Source organism: Balaenoptera ricei, chromosome 10, assembly GCF_028023285.1.
Source record: "Balaenoptera ricei isolate mBalRic1 chromosome 10, mBalRic1.hap2, whole genome shotgun sequence".
Lineage (NCBI taxonomy): Eukaryota > Metazoa > Chordata > Mammalia > Artiodactyla > Balaenopteridae > Balaenoptera > Balaenoptera ricei.
The window spans coordinates 92459857-92480223 of record NC_082648.1 but is presented as its reverse complement, the minus strand read 5'-3'; the positions used below and the strand labels follow the sequence as shown (position 1 = coordinate 92480223).

Below are 20367 nucleotides of genomic sequence, written 5' to 3'. Positions count from 1 at the left end.
TGCTATCAATTCAAAGATGGATGAAAAAAAAGGTTGACCATTCAGGATTCAGAAACACTTTTAATGGAATAATTACTGCTATATATTAAGTGATAATGAAGGGGGGTTAACAAACTCTAGCTGAAGTTCAGAGAGTAACCTGCTCAGTTTACTAGTATGGGTAAGAATGATATTTGAGTCCATGAATTTAATTCTAGAGATGATACCTTTCCTGGACCAGGTTGCAACTCTACCTATCCAGCCTTCACATAAAAACAAAACAAAACAAAAACAAAGAACAGAAAAAAACCTCTGTTTGTTTCTTTAATCAAGACATCCAGATATTGGTCAACATCATCCTAATGGAAACTGCTGTCTTTCAGAAAGAAGGATGTGCTGGACCTCCAGGGCCACCAGGATATCCAGGACCTCCAGGTTTGAGAGGTGAGAAATATATCCTTCTGCCTCTTATTTGCCCCTCTCATTTCATAGTCTTGGTAGGAAAGTCATAATCCTCAAAGGCTCAGGAGCATGAGGCATTAAGGATGAAAAGAATGCAGAGAAAATGATCAGCTGTAGGATTGGGTCCCAAGGCAGGGTGACCAGAGCCCAAATCACAGGGCACAAGAGAGACTGGCCTAGTTTTAGTACCAGGGGGCTGTGATCCATGTGGGTTAGTCATAGTGGGAGGATGTGCTAAGTAACAGTTAATATCATGGATTAAACTGTCTGATAAGCAACAAGAAAAACGTAGGGGTTAGTAAGTGTAGCAGGGCATCATGTATCATCAAAAGAATTGGATTTCATTGGGCACTTAGAGCTCCAAACTTAGTTATTACGAAAAGGATGATGCCCAATGAGCACCTGAATATGAAGCAAGATTCTTCCTAGATTCTGTCCTGGTTACTTCTTTGTAGCCAGTAAGACTGGACCACGAGGGGACTCTCAGGAAAGCTCACAACTGTGTGTCATCTCTTATGGGATGGTCTCAAGGATTAGATTTGGTAATCCAAAGGTTTCTGGTTCCCAGACTTAGACACCCAGGCCTTTTTATTTATCCTCATCCTCAGTAAGATTAGAATCATTAGCAAGAACTAGTCCCACCCAAATCAGGGTGAAATGATATATAGGATCATTATCATCCATATACTATCAGAAAATCACATTGTTTGCCATTTATTGTTATTTCCCTAAATTATTCCAGGAAGTACAGAGTCTTATCAAACAATTGAAGGCCAACAGAATTAATAATACTTAACATATGTTAACATTTGATTTCTTTAACTGACAAAAATTGTATATATTTAAGGTGATGTTTTGATATATACATACATTGTGAAATGATTATCAAGCTAATTAATGTATCTATCACCTCAGATAGCTACCATTTTGTGTGTGTGTGTGTGTGTGTGTGTGTGTGTGGTGAGAACATTTAAGATCTATTCTCCCTTAGTAAATTCCAAGCATACAATACAACATTGTTAACTATAGTCACCATGTTGTCCGATAGCTCTCCAGAAATTACTCATCCTGCATAATGGACACTTTGTACCCTTTAACCAACATCTCCCCATTTCCCTCCTCTGTGTGTATTTGAGTAAAAGAAAAGGGAAGAAATAGAGCCATAGCAGGGTGAAGAGAGGAGCTGGGAGTAGAAACGCCTGCATTCTCACTACCTTATGCCAAGAATCGTGAATTTTCAATGGATCTGATCAACTATAGTCACCATGACATCCCTTAGATCTCCAGAACTTATTCATCTTACATAACTGAAACGTTGTATCCTTTGACCAACATCTCCCCTTTTCCCCCACCCCCAGTCTCTGGCAATCACCATTTTACTCTCCGCTTCTATGAGTTCAGCTTTTTAAAGTCCACTTATAAGTGAGATCATGCCATACATGTCTTCCTGTAAGGCTTAATGTTTTGTAGGCACTACAAGTATTTTAAATGCATTGTCTCATTACAACTTCACAACAGTCACATGAGAAGTCAATAATATTATTTTCAGATGAGGAAATACAGCCCAGAAACATCAATTAACTTTAGCAAGATTACAAAGCTGGTCAATTTCAGAGATGTGACTTGTAACCATTTAATCATACACCAAAGATCAATCTCTTAACCATGATGTTATAACAAAAAAGTGGTGGTTTCATACATCAACTGAGGTACCATCTTTTTATTGGATGCTATGACCTTCTTACTGGGTCTTCTCCATTTTTCCAAGGGATACCAGGTTTACCAGGATTGCCAGGACCTCCAGGACCAAGTGTAAAATGCCTGTGCAACAGAACGTCTGCCTTCACTGCGAAGCTCAGTGACAAGCTGCCTTCACCTTTGAAGCCTGTTACCTTCAAAGAGGTCCTGTACAATGCCCAGAGAGACTTACAGGAGGACACTGGGGTCTTCACATGCAGGGTGCCAGGAAATTCCCATTTCCTCTTTGATGTGGAGCTCCAGCACTGCAAGGTGATCCTTCGGCTGATGAGGAACAAAAGTTCTGTCTTAGAAAAGCGTCAGGTCTCCACCAAAGAGTCCAGGAATCTCTCTGGCATGTTGACCCTGCCACTGAGCGTAGACAAGAAGGTGTGGCTAGAAGCAGAAGTGGAAACCGAGGAGCCGGAGCAAGCCACAGTTACAATCTATTTCTCTGGTTTCCTGACATGGCTCTGGCCTCTCTATATAGCGAAGACAAATCCCTTATGATTTTGCTGTCTAAAGCAAACAAACAAATAAATAAATATGCACTATATCTTGGCCTCTTGGGCTTTCCTTTCCTTAACATTTTGGAATTTTTTTACATTCTATATTTATATGAAGGAACAGGTAGATTTGGTCACAGTGGAACTGGGCCTTAGAATTCTGTTCCAGAAATCATGACATTATTTCACTTAAATCACTTTTTAATATTTACCAAGGCCATTCTGCCTCTTTGTCCCCAGACCCCCATTACTGGATGGAAATCCTTTTATCCAAGGGACGGGATTTCCCTGGAGGTCCAGTGGTTAAGACTCTGCACTTCCAATGCAAGGGGTGCAGGTTCAATCCCTGGTTGGGGAAATAAGATCCCACATGCCGCATGGCACGGCCAAAAAATTAAAAAAAAAAAAAAGAAAGTCTTACCTTTTATCCAAGGGAAACAGGCTCACAGTCCCTCCCTCTCCCCAATCTACTTCTCCAACTAATTGACAAGTTTCACCATGTGCCCCTCCTTATCCCTCTAATGCTTTCCTCTTCTGTCATTCACACTGGAAATTCTGTCAGATCATTTTTACAGTTAAAGAGGGTTGAAGTAAAACACACTGCCATTATTCTGCTTACGATAATGATAGGATTTATCCTCCTTCCATAACAACAAAAACTTGGGAAAATATTGTATGATTTAAGGTAACACTAATTAATGAAACAGGGAAAAACAGCTTAACTCAATAGAAGTTTACTTCTCACTCATTAAAATTCCAATATTGATATTCTGGACCAGAGAATGAATCTCTCCTAAACAGTGATTCTGGGACTCAGACTCCTTCCATCTTGTGGCTCTGCCATCTTTGACATGTGGCTTATGAGCTCTCCATTATTCTTGTATCAAGACAGCAAAAGTGGAAAGATCCTGGAGAGTCTCGTGAAAGGTGTTTTTAATGGGCAAGGCTGAGAGATGGGTCACAGAGTTTTTGCTTGCATGCCGTTGACAAAAATTCAGTCGTTGACCATCCCTAACTTTACCTCCTTCGGAATTGTAGAATTTTGGTAAATAGATTATATTCACTTAAAAATCACTCTTCTCATAGCTACCAAAGCCATACTTTCTTCTTGTCCCTAAACCCACATTCCTGGCTGGAAGAACCCTTTATCATATTTACAAATTCAGTGAGAAGATTACATAGTCATTTAAAAGGGCAATAAAAGCACTTGCTTAAAAAAATCAGAACTGATTAATAATTTAAAAATCTGTTAGGAAATAAGAATAGAAGGGAATTTTCTTAATCTCATAGTGACTACCGAAAAGTTACGTACAGAACATCTCACCCTGGAAATGTAAGCTTGCAGATTGAGAACCAAAATAATATGTCCACAATCACCTCTACTCAGTATTGCTCTGGAGATCCTCATCCATGGAGTAAGCAGGAAAAATATAAAACATATAAAATTGGAAAGGAAGAATCAAAGTTTATTATATTACCAGTGTATGAATTCAAGCCAAAAAACACATACGTTTATACGTTATTAAATTAATGAAAATTAGCAAACATTTTGGATGTAAATTTAAGAAATCAATTGTGTTTTTTTTACAGCAGAATCAATTAATTAGAATATGAAAAAAAAACATACAATTTAACTAGCAATGAAAATAGCAAATATAGGCGACTTGGGCTGGGGAAGAAGGGGCTGGGCATGCCCCCAGCCGAGTGAGCTGGCAGGAAGAAGCAGGAATGGGTTGATCCAGCTGCATCCCCGCTGCTCAGCGGTTCCCATGGCCACCTCTGCTGCCTCTGCCTGGGACTGTGTCCACCAACTGCTGGGAGGGAAGCCTGGAGTATGGGGAGGGCACTCTATTTTTTTTTTTTTTTAAAGCAAATGTATCTAGGACTAAACATAACAAAGTTGTGAAGACTATTATGAAGAGTAGTATAAATTTCTATTGAAAGGTTTTAAATGAAAGAAACGAAGAGAAACCCTGTTCAGGGATTGTAAGACTTAATATAGTAAGCATTTTCTCCAAACTGATTGACAGCATTGATGGAATCCCAGTCAGATGAAAACAGGTGGTGTAGGGGCTGTATTGTGTGGAATGTGCCTAGAGTGTATCCTTGGAGAGCTGGCAGGCATACTCAGCAGAAGGTAAGTGTGTTTGCAATAGCATAACAACACAGCTGTACCTTGACAGTAAAATAGAAACAGGATTCACGGTGCACTCATGCAATGGAATGCTATACAATGAAATTAAATGAGTGTTGCCCACCTATGTTACACATGCTGTGAAGGAAAAGTACTACTGATTTAAAGGATACTTACAATAATATCCCATTTTTATAAATTTAAAAAACATGCAAACTGGGAGTTCCCTGGTGGCCTAGTGGTTAGGATTCTGGGCTTTCACTGCCGTGGCCTGGGTTTAATCCCTGGTCAGGGAACTGAGATCCCACAAGCTGCATGGCGTGGCCAAAAAAAAAACCAACCTACTAAAATTAATAAAGAAACATTTAAAAAAAATACAAACCTAAATTACATTTTTAAATGATTGATGTGTATGTATTAAGATGAAAAGAAATAGGAAACAAGTGCCTAAAAGGAGCGTAGGGTCTTTTAAGAGAATTTTGCCCAGGGGGTTGTTTTTCAGTCACTTATCATACTGTTCATTTACACTTTTTACTTTTCTGTATTTGGGCTTTTTTCACAATTACAAAAATGTCAGTATGCAGCCACAGTGATTTCATTCTCAATTCAGGGCCATTGGTCACAATTAGGCCCTTTTTGTTGCTTAGCAACTCCATGCTGTGTCCTTCATTCCCGTTTACAATTTCGCACCCTCATTCTCTCTCCAGATCTCTAGCACCAACACTCAGCTTATTACCTTGTGTTCTGTTTTGCTGAGAAGAAGAAATAATTAGAAGCAAACTTTCCAGAGTCCCTCCATCACACCAACCCCCAGGTCTGCATCTCTGCTGAATTCTCTGCCTTCCGTCTTATCCCACAGGCTGACACCCCCGCTGCTATGTAGGAATTCCACTTGTGCACTTGATCCTGTTTTCTTGAACTCCTCATAGACATAGTTTTAGTAAGTCTCCCCCTCTCACCTATTTTTTGTTCTCTACTAGATCATTCCTTTTGTATGTAACCACACTGAGTTTTCACATCTGAAAAGAGAAAATTCTCGCTTGACACCAAAGCCTTCTCCAACTACTGCCTGATTTATCCTCTTTACACAAAATCTTCTTGAGAAAGTTGTTATGGGCTGGGTTATGTCCCCACAAAATTATTATTATTATTTTTTTAAGATTTATTTGTTTATTTAGCTGCACCGGGTCTTAGTTGTGGCACGCGAGATCTTCGTTGCGGCACTCGTGGCATGCGGACTTCTTAGTTGCGGCATGCATGCGGGATCTAGTTCCCCGACCAGGGATCGAACCTGGGCTCCCTGCATTGGGAGCGCAGAGCCTTACCCACTGGACCACAAGGGAAGTCCCCCCACAAAATGATTATGTTGAAGGCCCAACACCTAGTACCTCAGAATATTACAGGATTTTTAAAGAGGTGATTCAGGTCATGACGGGGGAATCCTAATCCTATTATGAACTGGAAATTTAGACCCAGGAAGGTACAGAGGAAAAACCATGTGAAGACACAGCGAGAAGGTGGCTGTCTACAAGCCAAGGAGAGAGGCCTCAGAGGAAACCAACACTGCCAACACCTTGACCTCAAATTTCCAGCCTCCAGAACCATGAGAGAGAAACGTCTGTTGTTTAAGCCACCCAGTTCCGTGGTACTTTGTCATGGAAGCCCTAGTAAACGAACACAGTTGTCTATACTTCTCTTCAATTCCTAATCTCCCCTTCTCTTCAACCTACTTCACTCAGGTTTTACATACAGTCCCGCCAAAAGTGCTGTTATCAATGTCACAAATAACCTTGACACTGGTTCCAGACGGTCAGTCCACTTGTTACTTGATATACTTGATCACTGACTTGCTGCCACTTTCCTCATTTGGCTCCTATGTCACCACCCTTGCCTGATTTTCCTCCAACCCCAGTGATTTTTCTCTCAGTCCCCTACATGTTGGCATGTCCTATTTTTTAGATCTGTTCTTTTTCCTTCTCTATATCCATTTACCCCACGTGTGATTTCATCCCTTTAAATAACTTCTAGATGCTGACCGTTCCAGAAATGTCTCTTTCCAGACCAACCTCCTGGATGTCAGACTCCAACTGAGATGTCGAATAGTGCTGAATGGTCAAGCACAGTCCCATGAAATACAAATTTTACCCAAGCAACACGCTTTATTGAGGGTGGGCAAAGGACATGGCAGAGAAGCTATCACAAATACAACATAGACATTTTGGAGATCCTGAATCTGTCCGACATAGATCACTGGATCTCTTTTCTCACCCCAGATGAGAAAAGATCAAGTTTCAGAGTGCTGGTTGCTGTGTGAGCCCGACAAGATAGCACAGGAGAGACACTTTGTTTTGGGATCTCTAGGGTTTTATGCTTTGAGAGTCACTGGGTCCTTCTGGTCATGAGGATTACATGACTATCTTCCATGTTTTATCACTACATTAATAAGTTGCAGGATTTTATTTATTTAAAATAAACTATCCAAGAGCATTAGATCTTTCCTGCTACTGTTATTCTTTATATTGTTAGTCAGTAATAGCAACCTCCCTACAAGACTATTATTTATCTTCCAACTAGTAAATTCCATCAGTCAAGGTTTAGAAGGCGGTCTGGTTGGTTATGTTTACAGATTTCTTTGAGCATCCCAAAAAGGTGAGAATCGAATGTCACACCAACTATTCATCTTTTCTTTTTATTTTTGAAACTTTTAAAATTGAAGTATAGCTGACTTGCAATATTAGTTTTGGGTGTACAGCATAGTGTTTCAGTATTTTTACAGATTATACTCCATTAAAAGTTGTTACAAGATAGTGGCTATAATTCTCTGTGCTGTACAATATACCCTTGTTGCTTATCTATTTTATTCATAGTAGTTTGTATCCGTTAATCCCTTACCCCTAAATTGCCCCTCCCCCCTTCCTTCTCTTTGGTAACCACATGTTTTTCTATATGTCAGTCTGTTTCTGTTTTGCATATACATTTATTTGTATTATTTTTTATTTTTTTAAATTAATTTTTATTGGCGTATAGTTGATTTACAGTGTTGTGTTAGTTTCTGCTGTACAGCAAAGTGAATCAGTTATACATATACATATCTCCACTCTTTTTTAGATTCTTTTCCCATATAGGTCATTACAGAGTATTGAGGAGAGTTCCCTGTGCTAAACAGGAGGTTCTTATTAGTTATCTATTTTATATATAGTAGTGTGTATACGGCAGTCCCAATCTCCCAATTTATCCCTCCCCATCCTTTCTTCACAACATCTCAGACCTAACATGCCCAGCCCAAGCTCTTGACCTACCCTACACATCTACTTTCCCCGCAGTTCTCCCATGGATGCATGTGGCAGTTTTGTCCTTCTAGATTCCTAGCACAAAACCTTGCAGCCATTCTGGAATCTTCTTTTTGCTTCACACACCACATCCAGTTTGTTAGGACATCTTGCTAGTTTTTCCTTCAAAATATATTCCAAATCCAAACTTAAAAAAAACAAAACAAAAAAACTCAACTCCTAGTAGCTTGATGTAATCCACCATTACTTTTGGATGGAATCATGGCAATAGCCCCCAAATTCGTATGCCTGGCTCTATATCAACCCCCCTCCCAGTCTAAGTCCATCATGGTATGAGTGATCATTTAAAAATAGAATTAAGATCATGGAACTCTTCCACTTAAACTTGACTAGCTTCTCGTCTTTTTCAGTGAACATCAAAGACCTTCCATTTGTCTATGAGGCTATATATGATCTGTCCACGTCCATCCACCACCCCAACTCCATGCTAACTTTGACTGCAGCCTCTATTGCTCTCTTCCTCATTGATTCCACCTCAGAAACAGTGAATCCCTTGCTGTTCCTCAACCATGAAAAATGTGCTCCTGCCCTAAGACAATTCTCACTGGGCTATTCCCTCTTCCTTGAGCATTCTTTCCTTAGTTAACAAATGCTTCCTTATAATCCAGAATATTGGAAAGAGTTGAGTACCTCAGAAAGTATGGAATACAACACCCTAGTGGATAGGGTGTAGTTAAATAGGAACCAGGAGATTTCCTTTATGGTATTAACAGTAAGGATATAATATATGACCAAAGATGTATCAAAATTTGATGGTGGGGAATATTTTCAAGGCAAATTAGTGTACTAGCAAAACTAGGTACTTTCAGAGTAAGATAGCCTTCTCCTTACTAATTTATTATTTATTTTTATGAAATATGTGAGTTCTTTTCCAGGATTGAACATGCAGCGCTAATTATATCTTTACATCATGCCTGTAAAAAGTACATTATAGGGAACGGGACTGGGCTGAGGAAAAAGAAAGCCAACAGTGGAATCCCACAAAAAGTGTTATTTAAGAACAAAGAATTCAGATTTGGAAATAGATTAATGCAGATACTGTGAACACCTTCTTGAGATTTTGGGGACTGATCATACCACGCTTGATTAATGGTAGAATTTTCCTTAAAATGTAAGGGATATTCCCACTGATATTCATCCTGGGGAGAAATTACTGTTGGGGTAGAAAACAAAGCAGGCCGTGGATTGGGGACTGAATAAGATCTTCTTTTTTCCTTGGGACCCAGGATCACTGAGATTTTTAAAAGACTGTTGAAGAGAGACTTGGAGCAATGCAGCCCTTAATGTTGCATCAGCTCCCTTCTGTGTGCTTTGGAGCAACTTCCTTATAGTTTTTTGAAATATTCTCTCCAACTTCTGTTTATCTGTACACTAGTACTTTGAAATGGGAGGAGAATAGTTTCGACCCCTTAGCTAATTTTCCATGTGTAATAGAAAAAGATACAATCTGTCTTTCAAATAAGGAATGGTGATATATGTAAAAAATAAGATTTCCCATCCTGATTATGTTTTACTCAAGCATTGTAGGTATCTGTAAGCCAAGCTCAACCTTTCATTAAGACAGCAGGTGACCTCATAACAGGTTAGCCAGGTGAAAAAATATTAGGCAGACTAATTTACCAGAAGTCAATTTTCCAAAAGTCAATTCAGTAAATGAGTTATTTAATGACTGGCCATTTTGCTAAATGGGCTTTCAAAAAATAAACCTACATCCTAGAAAGGCTGATGGAAACTCAAAACTTGTCGAAATGCATATTATAGAGCAGACATTTTATAAGAATTAATATTATACCATTTACATTTCAAAGCAACCTCCTAGTAGCTTGGTGGGCTACACTTATGCTGAATCACATAATATTGTTCCAAGGGTCACTGAGGGTTTGCTCGTTTTCCTTCAATATTTGCTCATTCTGTTCTTTGGATTGGGTAATTCTGTTGATCTTTATTTACTGATCCTTTCCCCTGCCAGCTCCAATCTGCTTTTGAGCCAATCTAGTGAATTTTGGTTTCAGTATTTTTTTTTCAGCTCTCAAATTTCCTTTCTGACTATAATTTTTATTTTTCTATTGCAATTCCCTCTCTAAACAAGTATTTCCTTCATTTTTTAACAGACTTCCCTTATTTTAAAAATATATGTATGATAGTTAGTTTTAAGTCTGTTAATTTCAATGTCTGGGCCTGGTTGAAGTCAATCTCTACTTTTTTTCTCCTCTGAAAATGGGTACATGTTTCTGTTTCTTGTAATTTTTTTGCTTGAAAATTAGATATCATAGATAATACATTGTTGAGACTCTGGATTTTATTAAGTTGTTCTGAGGATTGTTATTTTTTGTTCTATTAGGCAGTTAACATGTCTGAACTCAAACTGCAAATATATACCCGGCTCATATCTCTGCTCTCTTTCTGGAGTTTCTAACTCTTGATTTTTTTTTTTTTAAAACCAACCTCTGTGGGATTCCCCCTGTGCCTGGGTAATTTGGCGATCAGCCAAATATCTAGGTAGACGTTATAGAGAGACATTGGGCCCACTCTGTGCTTATTTTGTTTGTAGGGATAACCCCCTGTTTTCCAGCTACATGGTTGGCTCTACCCTCTGTCACCTTAAGGCCACAAGGCTTCAGTGTTCTTTTGCCCAAGCTGTGCATTATTGTGAAATGCATTCAGTTTAAAAGGCAGAAAATCACAGGTCTTGTCCTGGGCTACTGTGTCTCTCAAGAGCAGGTTTCTTTCTTGCCTCTGCCTGCTTTTCCACGAGGCCCTCTGTTGCCTCTCATGCATATGTAATTCTCAGCCAGGGTTTTGCTTAGAGTTCATACTCAGATCTTGGGTCTAACTCCTTCCAAGACTCTCTAGCTGCTGACATTTCCTCCTTTAAATTTCCAGGTGATTTTCCAGTTCTGAACTTATTTTCCTGACACCTTGCATGGGTGGTAAGTCTATAGACTCCTCTGCTGTTTTTGGCCATAAGAGATTGGGGTGGGGGGTGGGTTGGGGAGCATGCTAGGCCAGAAAGGTACAAAATCGCAAATTCTACCCTTTCCAGGGCGAGTTTTTTGAGCATATATGCTTTTCCATCTACTGTCTTATTTTGTATGCTTTCCAGTGTAATTTTCATATTTTTATCAAGTTTTTATAGTTCCCATGGCATAAACTTCAGGTCTTTTTCTTTGATTTTTACCCTGACAGTCAATTAAGTTATATACAGTAGCAGACTTTACGGTAAGACGTTAGATGGAAGAGTTTTACATCATAGCCCATCAAACAAGTTAAGTGGAATCAAATCTTAACCTCCCATGTTCTTCAAAGTTGTTGCTGTAGTTTCAGACCCTTTCTCTTTTCACAGTTTTACACTGATCAACTCCCCTTCTTTTGTTATATACAGACCCACTTACTTTTTGGCTGGAAGTCTATCTTTTCACATCTAAGGATTTATTGAAGCAGTCTATGTACTTGGAAATTAATTAGGGGGTACCCCAAGATTGATTTCTAAAGAGGAAAGCTTATGAGTATTAAATAAATAAAGAAAATATATAAATAAAATTATATACAAATAAAATTTTATATGTAAATAAAATTTATATATATTTTATTTACATATAAAATTTTATATATGTATATAAAATTTTATTACATATATATTCACATGCATTGTGTGTGTTTTAGGATTATGTATATGTTTCTGTACGATTGTTGCAATTTGTCAGTTAGTTTGTATATGTGTTATTAAAATCTGGAACTATAAGGTACTACAGCTAACTCTAATATGCTGATAGATAAATAACTACAGATGGTATAAAAGTAAGTGCTAGAAAGTTGAGAGTGTAACTGGACTATTTTCTGGCAACATTTCTGAAAGTAGGGGTTAGGAGTATGATTAGGAACAAACCTCCTCTGAACTTTTGACACCTTGGTTCACCAGCCGTTCATCCAAATGGGACAAAAGTGGCCTACAGCTGCAGCTCCAGGGAACAGTGAGGCAAACTTAGCTGCCCAGACCACTAAAATCATGTACATCCGTATTTCTTGTGAGACAAATGATGTGTACACTTTCTATTACATTGAAAGTAAACTTTTAGCAGAGATGTGTGGCCTGGTCAACATTTCCATACTCTAGAAGCCTGTTAGTGTTTAAACAAAAGATCATTCATTCTGGGTGGTGTTTAATCTTTCCTTCCTCTCTCTCCCATCATTGTTAGTAAATAGAAATCCATAGTAGATATGTGTTTCTTTCCCACTCATGGGAGAGGTTATTCCTCCCCTCATGCCTTGGCTACAAAACACACGCATGTGTGTATGTGTACGTCCGTGCACGTGCACACACACACACACACACACACACAATAGAAGTCAGAAGTAGCAAGAGTCAGTTTTGCGCTTTATGTGTCTTTTCATACCTATATAGCAATAAAAATGCCTTCTAAAGATGGTGGAAAATTGAGTGGGAAAATGTATATTAAAAGAGTTTGGGGGCTTCCCTGGTGGCGCAGCGGTTGAGAATCTGCCTACCAATGCAGGGGACACGGGTTCGAGCCCTGGTCTGGGAAGATCCCACATGCTGCGGAGCAACTAGGCCCGTGAGCCACAACTACTGAGCCTGCGCGTCTGGAGCCTGTGCTCCGCAACAAGAGAGGCCGCGATAGTGAGAGGCCCGCGCACCGCGATGAAGAATGGCCCCCCTTGCCACAACTAGAGAAAGCCCTCGCATAGAAACGAAGACCCAACACAGCCAAAAATAAATATAAAAATAAATAAATTAATTAAAAAAAAAAAAGAGTTTGGGAAGGATAAAGTGCCTTCCTGCTGTTCTTTACCATTAGCAGAGATTTCATATTCAGAAACAACTAAAACTTTTTAAATATATTCTTTCTGTCTTCCTTGAAATTTTTCATAAATAACTCAAAAATATTGGCAAAATGATATGGCTCCTTTCGAATATTCCTAGGTATTGTAAAGCACCAGGTAAATTAAGACACAGAGGTAAGTGAAGTGCTTGGAGCAGAGTAAGTACTTAATACATATAAAACAGGTTATGATTGGAACAAAGCCAATTTCTAGTAACAACAAAATAATAAATCTGATTATAGCAGGTTAAATTTACCATGTCCTAATAACTATGCTAAGTGTTCCTCTGCTATCATTGTTTCAAAAATTATTGAGCACCTAGAATGTGCTAGACATATGTGGGATTTTGAGGTTACAGTAAAGACCAAAATAAAAGATAGAGTTTTTGATATCATGCAGCTTACAGTTTAGCAGAGGAGAGAGACGTTAATCTGAGAATTTTTAAAATGTAAAAATAAAGCTGTGGCCATTGCTACAAACAGGTAAGAAGAAGGTCATAATGTAAGAATGCATGAAAGGGGCACTTGGCCAGTTACTTTATTATCCATTCCTTTCTCAAGAAGGTATTTCTGAAATCTGACTGGGCACAAAAAGTATTGGTGGTTATGGAGATAAGTGACCTAGGCAGAGGGATGAACCAGTGCAAATGCCCTGTGGCAGTGTGGTCCAGGGACCATACATTATTTGAGGGACTAAAAACTCAATGTACCTGGAAACCAGCCAGTAAGGAAAGGTGTGGTAGGAAAAAAAGATGAAGAGGTATAAAGTAAACCATATTAATAATTTATTTTTTATTGAGGTATAATTGGCATACAACATTATATTATGTTCAGGTGTACAACATAATGCTTCAATATTTGTGTATATATTGTGAAATGATCACCACAATAAGTCTACTTAACATCTGTTATCATACATAGGTACAGAATTTGTTTTCTTGTGACAAGAACTTTTAGGATTTACTCTCTTTGCAATTTTCAAATATGCAATAACTATTTAATTTTTATCCTAAGAAAAATGAGAAACCATGAAATGATTTTAATAAGGGATTAATATGATAACATTTTCTTTTGTGCAATGAGCATTGGCTGCTGGGATGGGGTAAATCCAATCAAAGAGGCACAGAGTGGAGGACTGGTCCATCAGTTAGCACGGTGACAGGTGAAGATGATGGTATTGCTTGTGGGAATGTAAAAATGTGAATTGATTTGGCTCGGTGACAGATTGGATTGGGGAGGTGACAAGAGGGAGGTGGGTGGCATCAGTCAGTGGTTAGTAATGCTGTTCATGGGGAAAGAAAACAATGGAAATACATGAGGTGTTGGAGGAAGAAGCAGCCATGAACTCAGTTTTGGATACCTTGGTACAGCGACCCCTGAGGAAGCCTCTGGGTGTATCATTGATCTCTGATCTCCTCTGGTAACACATTACAGAGCTGTGACTAGCTCTCATGTCTGTGTATGAACTAGATTGGGACCTTCAAGGTTAAAGATAGTTTCTTAGCATATTAAACATAGATGTTTGATAGATGATGGAAGAAAAAGGGGAAAGAGTAAGGGGAGTGGGGGGTAGGCAAAGTCTCTAGGAGAGAGCAAGTCTGTGAAGGAAAAGAACAAGTATATCAGGGTTGCATTTGCTTACATCTAACAGAAACCAGTCTACACTGGCTTAATAAAATCAGTGGTTATTATTCTCATATGTAGGTCTGGTGTGGCTGTGCAAGGAAATTATTAAGGACCTGATCTGCTTCTATCCTACTCCCTCAGCCTGCTTAGCATATGTGTCTTTTGTTCTCAAGTTTGCAAAATGGCTGCTTCTGCCCCAGGCATTGCATCTTCTTGGGGTGGAGGAGGGGGATTGATGGGTGAAGAGGGAAGAATAGAGGGCAAAGGATAAAAATACAAAGAAACAAGTCACTTGAGGATTTGCCTTTTAAAGAATCACCCAGGAAGCCCCACCTGATTACATTTCATTCTTCAGATGGTATCACATGCCACCCATGCTTTGCAAAGAGGCTGAAGATCCTGCCCTTAACTAGGTTCATTGACAGCCCAAAGTTTGAGCTCTGTTAGAAATAAATTAAACAAGGAGTGGTAGAATGGGTACTGCATAGGCAACTAGCAGGGTCTGAAAAGTTTTTTTTTTTTAATTTAATTTATTTTTTATACAGCAGGTTCTTATTAGTTATATATTTTATACATATTAGTATATATATGTCAATCCCAATCTCCCAATTCATCCCACCACCACCAAACCTCCAACCGCTTTCCCCCCTTGGTGTCCAAACGTTTGTTCTCTACATCTGTGTCTCTATTTCTGCCTTGCAAACCAGTTGATCTGTACCATTTTTCTAGGTTCTACCTGTATGCGTTGGTATACGATATTTGTTTTTCTCTTTCTGCAAAGTATTAAGCAGCAGAAATTGTTCCCTCAATCCGTACCCTCGTTCCTTGATCAAACCATCATCAACGTACGCACTATGCATCAAATGCAAAATATGTACTTGGTAGTTTGTATTCACTGCTTAGTGTGACTTTAAGCAAATTTTCTTCATCTCTCAGGGATTTTTGCTTTCCTAGCTATACTATAAATTGTGAAATTGAAGTGGTGTTGGGGGCTGTGATCAAGACTATTTTTTCCTCTGGTGAAAAATGTTCACACATACTCAAGAAAAGGCATGAGGACTTTCCTGGTTCCCCCAGCCTCCACCAGCTCTGATTTCCTGACATACGCTCTCCCTGAAGTTCCTTGGATATAGCAGAATACATGAAATTTGATTGGCTTTCAATAAGAAACTGTTGACCAATTAATGGATAATTAATCTTGACTGTTTTTTAGGGTTACTTTGACATAGGTAAATTGGCATTCTTAATGTTATTCATTCAACGGTCACTGAAAAATATCCAGGGGGGAAGGGAAGTTTGCTGTGAAATTTAGGACCACTTGAGGAATTTAAGTGTGCTGTTACCCCTTAGCCAGTATAATTTCCATAGAGCAAATACCCAAAGAACATACTTTCAATCAGTCCTTTCTCACTCTCTGCTGTGTCTAGCTTGGATTCCAGCCAGACTCTGTCTCCCATCGTCAGCTGCAAGATGACATTTCCAGAAACATGCCTATAATTGTCCTTGGCCTGGGCTTCCTTCTCCAGGACTTGGGTGCCACTCTTCATGAGCCCTAACTTCATAGCATGCTGGAACAGCTCAATGTCAAAGCCAAAGTGGTACACGCCTGGGACAGTGCAGGTGAACACTCCAGTGGTAAGATTGAAGCGGTCCTGGTTCTTATGCAGGGCTTCCTTGAAGACAATGGGCTGGGAGGGGGCTGGGAGGGGATCACTCACCTTCACTGCAAAGGCAGATTTGGGGGGAGATGAACAATTCTTAATGTCTCCAGGAATCCCAGGAATTCCTCATGGTCCTGGAGGGCCTTGGGGTAAGGCCAAGGTAAACAGAAGGAGGATAGAGGAGATTTGAAGTTCATGCATTTCACAGTCCATAAATTTCTTTCCACACTACCCCCCCTACTAGCTTAACACTTGCCCTTCAAAGATCATCTTATGCATCACTTTTCCCAGGAAGTCTTTCCTCTCTGCCATTACAGTAGCAGAATCCAGTGTTTACTTTGATTGTAGCATTTGCTACACTGAATAGTAATCTCTCCCATTATGTACCTATTTTGTTTCCTTAATTAGATGAAGAGCCAGTGCCCTACTTAATTTTGTTCCTAAAGCGCCATTATATGGTATCCAGTGTCGAGTTGATAAGCATAGTATATTTTTGGAAGCAATGATTGAATAAATAATTGTTTGAATTGCCCTTTCAATTCATTTCATAGGTGTGATCATGTCTTTATTATCACAAACACCAAGTAAGGACTACTCTTGGGAAACAATGACACAAGGAGATCTAGGAATTGTATTATTCCAGAGATAAAAGGGGCTGTTAGAGCAATGTCTCCCCAGCTGGACTGTGCATGAGAGTGTCTTAGCTAATAATGCAGTGACCACCTGAATTGGAATTTCAAGGGGATGAATCCAGGACCCTGAAAATTAAACAACGTCCACAGATGATTTTGATGCACAATCAGGTAGAGGAATCACTGATGCAGGATCAAATTGGTGAATAGTTTCCAGTGAGGATGAGATGGCAGAATAAGTTCTCAGAATTGAGGGAAAAGCTCCTAATACCTTATTCTAAATTGTTTTCTACGATACCATTTTGCCCTTGAATTTGCAGGAAACTCACCAGTATTCCAGTGTTAATTATGGGTGAGCACAGAGTAATTATGCCACAGTAAAGAGTATACCAATTTAAATGTTATCTGTGGAGAAAGAAAGAAATGAAATTGAGTTATTTGTAGTGAGGTGGATGGACCTAGAATCTGTCATACAGAGTGAAGTAAGTCAGAAAGAGAAAAACAAATACCGTATGCTAACACATATATATGGAATCTAAAAAATATATATATATGGTTCTGAAGAACCTAGGGGCAGGACAGGAATAAAGACACAGACATAGAGAATGGACTTGAGGACACGGGGAGGGGGAAGGGTAAGCTGGGACGAAGTGAGAGAGTGGTATGGACATATACACACTACCAAATGTAAAATAGATAGCTAGTGGGAAGCAGCCGCATAGCACAGGGAGATCAGCTCAGTGCTTTGTGTCCACCTAGAGGAATGGGATAGGGAGGGTGGGAAGGAGATGCAAGAGGGAGGAGATATGGGGATATATGTATATGTATAGCTGATTCATTTTGTTATAAAGCAGAAACTAACAACCATTGTAGAGCAATTATACTCCAATATAGACGTTAAAAAAAAAAATTTCAAGGAATCTACAAAAGAAACTCCTAGCACTAATCAGTGAGTTATGCAAGGTTACAGGATACAAGGTCAACACACACAAAAATCAATCATATTTCTGTATACTAGCAGTGAACCATTGGAAATAGAAATGAAAAACACAATACCATGTATTATGGCTCTGAAGAAATGAAATACTTGTGTAAAAGTCTAACAAGACATGTATAGGATATGTATGCTAAAAACTACAACCAGCAATCCCATTCCTGGGTATTTATCCTAGAGAAATGAAAATGTATGGTTCTGCAAAAACCTATGCATAAATGTTTCTAATAGTTTTATTTGTTATAGCACCAAACTGGAAACAAACCAAATGGACTTCAATGAGTGAATGGAGGAACAAACTGTGATACATCATATAATGGAATACTAGTGAACGACCAAAAAGAAAAAAATTGTTGATATTCAGAGCAGCTTCAATGTGTTAAAAAAAAATTCAATCTAGTAAATTTGAAGATATAATTGGCTTTGTTAGGTGATTCCTGAATTGGGTAGCAGCCCATCTAGCAATTAGAAGTGTGCTCCAAGGAGAGGTACAAAGTAGAAGGTTTAGAAAGGAGAGTGGGGCAAGGAAGTCATTAGCAAAGGAATGGAAAGGGTTATTTTGGGCCAGGACATCTTTTTGGGGGGAAGGAAATGGTGAGGATGTTATCATGCCAATTGACTCTTCTTCCTTTGGAGGATGGAGAGAGCCAACGTGACAGGTTACCTCATTGGTACTGACCAGAAAATTCCAAACTGGCTGATTAAGATTACATTTTTGAGGAAGGTTGAAACTACAAATAGGTTAGGTATTAAATCTAGGTTTGGTATCATGGGCTTTAGTGCAAGTGATACCATTCTGAGTCTGTGATTTTTCTCTTTATTAGATGGATCTTAAGTTCATTATATTGAGTGAAAAGGTCAATTACAAAGTCATGCTACTATCCATCAGCAGAAGAGTAAATAAATAAATGGTGGCATATTTATAATGGAATACTGTCCATTTCCATTCAATGAAATACTTCACTACTGTTACCACAGTGTGGATGGATTTCACAGGCATTATGATGGGTGAAAAAAGACTAGACACAAAAGATTTTATATTGGATTATATCACTCATATAAAGTACAGGAATAGGCAAAGATAACTGATAAATGATGCTGAAAGTCAGAATAATAGATTCAATGCTGCAGATGTGGTTGTGGACCGGAAGGGCACAAAGGAGACTTCTGGGATGATAGAAATGTTCTATGCATCAATCTGGATGGTGGGTCCATGTCTGTATGCATACAAAATTAATCAAGCTGTGTACTTTAGATTTCTGCATTTTACTATATTTAAGTTATAATTCAATAATAAAGAAACAAAACCCACCAATATTTTTTTAGGAGTCTGGTCATCAGTAGTATGAAGTTGGCTTAGATTCTCATGTCAGTGTACAAAAAATGTGGTTACTTTTATCCTCCTGCTCCACCACGGAACATGGGGCTTTGATTTGATGCCCGCAGGATGGCTGTTGCAGCTGTAAGACCTGCATCTTCACTCTTCAGAGCAGAAATGGAGAAAGCAAAGGGCAGAGGCCAAGGGCCAAAGACATAAGCCAGTTGAGTCTTTTCCCTTTTAAATACAACACTTGCAAGTACCATGCGCTTACATCTCACCAGAAAGGATGGTGTTTCTTATGGCCACCCTGAATGTTATAGAAGCTGGTCAAATTACATTTTTTAACTGGGTTCGTTGAGGCAATGCAAACGAATTTAGCTAGAATAGAAATTGGTAGAAGAAGGGATATTGGGTAAGTAGCAGCCTGAAGTAAATTAATAATTAATCTGAAAACTCTGAAGCCACAGAAATTCCCTCACCTCTATCACCCATCCAGTTATGCTTTCGGAGACGCATCTGATGAGGAGCATCTTCATTTGGTCTTTTAAGCAAACTTGACATCTCTGCCAGAGATATTTACTTCTATATTTATATCCTTAATTCTCAGAATAGATTTGAGAGTTTGAGCAAGGTTTTTGTCCTCTGGGGGTGAGGGGGCGGGGCAGGCTTCAAAAAGGAGCTGAATGGGGATTTTCCCGGTATTTTAACAACAACATGGCTGGGCAGCTTCCTACCTCACTCTTTTTTTCCCCACATTTTTTTAAAGATTTTTTATTGGATGTGGACCATTTTTTTAAAGTCTTTATTAAATTTGTCCCAATATTGCTTCTGTTTTATGTTTTCATTTTGGCCAGGAGGCATGTGGGAACTTAGCTCCCCGACCAGGGATCGAACCCGCACCCCCTGCATTGGAAGGTGAAGTCTTAACCACTGGACTGCCAGGGATGCCCCTCCCCACATTTTTGCCACCTAGGATCTTGAATTTTGGGAATCACAAATAAGAAATTATTGACAAATTGATGAACCATGAGTCTTCATTGGTTTCAGCGATTGGTAATACATTCATTTTGTTCAACTTGGTCATTACTGATTTTGTGAGCTCTTCATCCTAGAAGAACTATGTG

At 39.0% G+C, this 20367-nt stretch overlaps 2 protein-coding genes across 2 annotated transcripts; one reads left to right on the top strand and one right to left on the bottom strand.

Annotated features, from left to right (window-relative positions):
- The first annotated feature begins 341 nt into the window (after positions 1 to 341).
- LOC132373792 (protein HP-20 homolog) lies at positions 342 to 2688 on the top strand. The gene is made up of 2 exons (XM_059937393.1): positions 342 to 423; positions 2210 to 2688. The coding sequence occupies exons 1-2, from the start codon at positions 342 to 344 to the stop codon at positions 2686 to 2688; spliced, it is 561 nt and encodes a 186-aa protein (XP_059793376.1).
- A 13293-nt stretch (positions 2689 to 15981) lies between these two features.
- Positions 15982 to 19397, bottom strand: LOC132373790 (protein HP-25 homolog 2-like). The gene is made up of 2 exons (XM_059937392.1): positions 19316 to 19397; positions 15982 to 16358 (listed from the first exon to the last, which is right to left on the bottom strand). Exons 1-2 carry the CDS (start codon positions 19395 to 19397, stop codon positions 15982 to 15984), a joined length of 459 nt encoding a protein of 152 aa, XP_059793375.1.
- Between the last annotated feature and the right edge of the window lie 970 nt (positions 19398 to 20367).

What these genes read in the sequence shown, in the direction of transcription:
- LOC132373792 (XM_059937393.1), top strand. Translation starts at nt 342, where the DNA reads ATGGAAACTGCTGTCTTTCAGAAAGAAGGATGTGCTGGACCTCCAGGG. An exon ending in AGGACCTCCAGGTTTGAGAG is followed by an intron (nt 424 to 2,209) that starts GTGAGAAATATA and finishes CATTTTTCCAAG; the next exon opens with GGATACCAGGTTTACCAGGA.
- LOC132373790 (XM_059937392.1), bottom strand. Translation starts at nt 19,397, where the DNA reads ATGCAGGTCTTACAGCTGCAACAGCCATCCTGCGGGCATCAAATCAAA. An exon ending in GGTGGAGCAGGAGGATAAAA is followed by an intron (nt 16,359 to 19,315) that starts GTAACCACATTT and finishes CTGCCTTTGCAG; the next exon opens with TGAAGGTGAGTGATCCCCTC.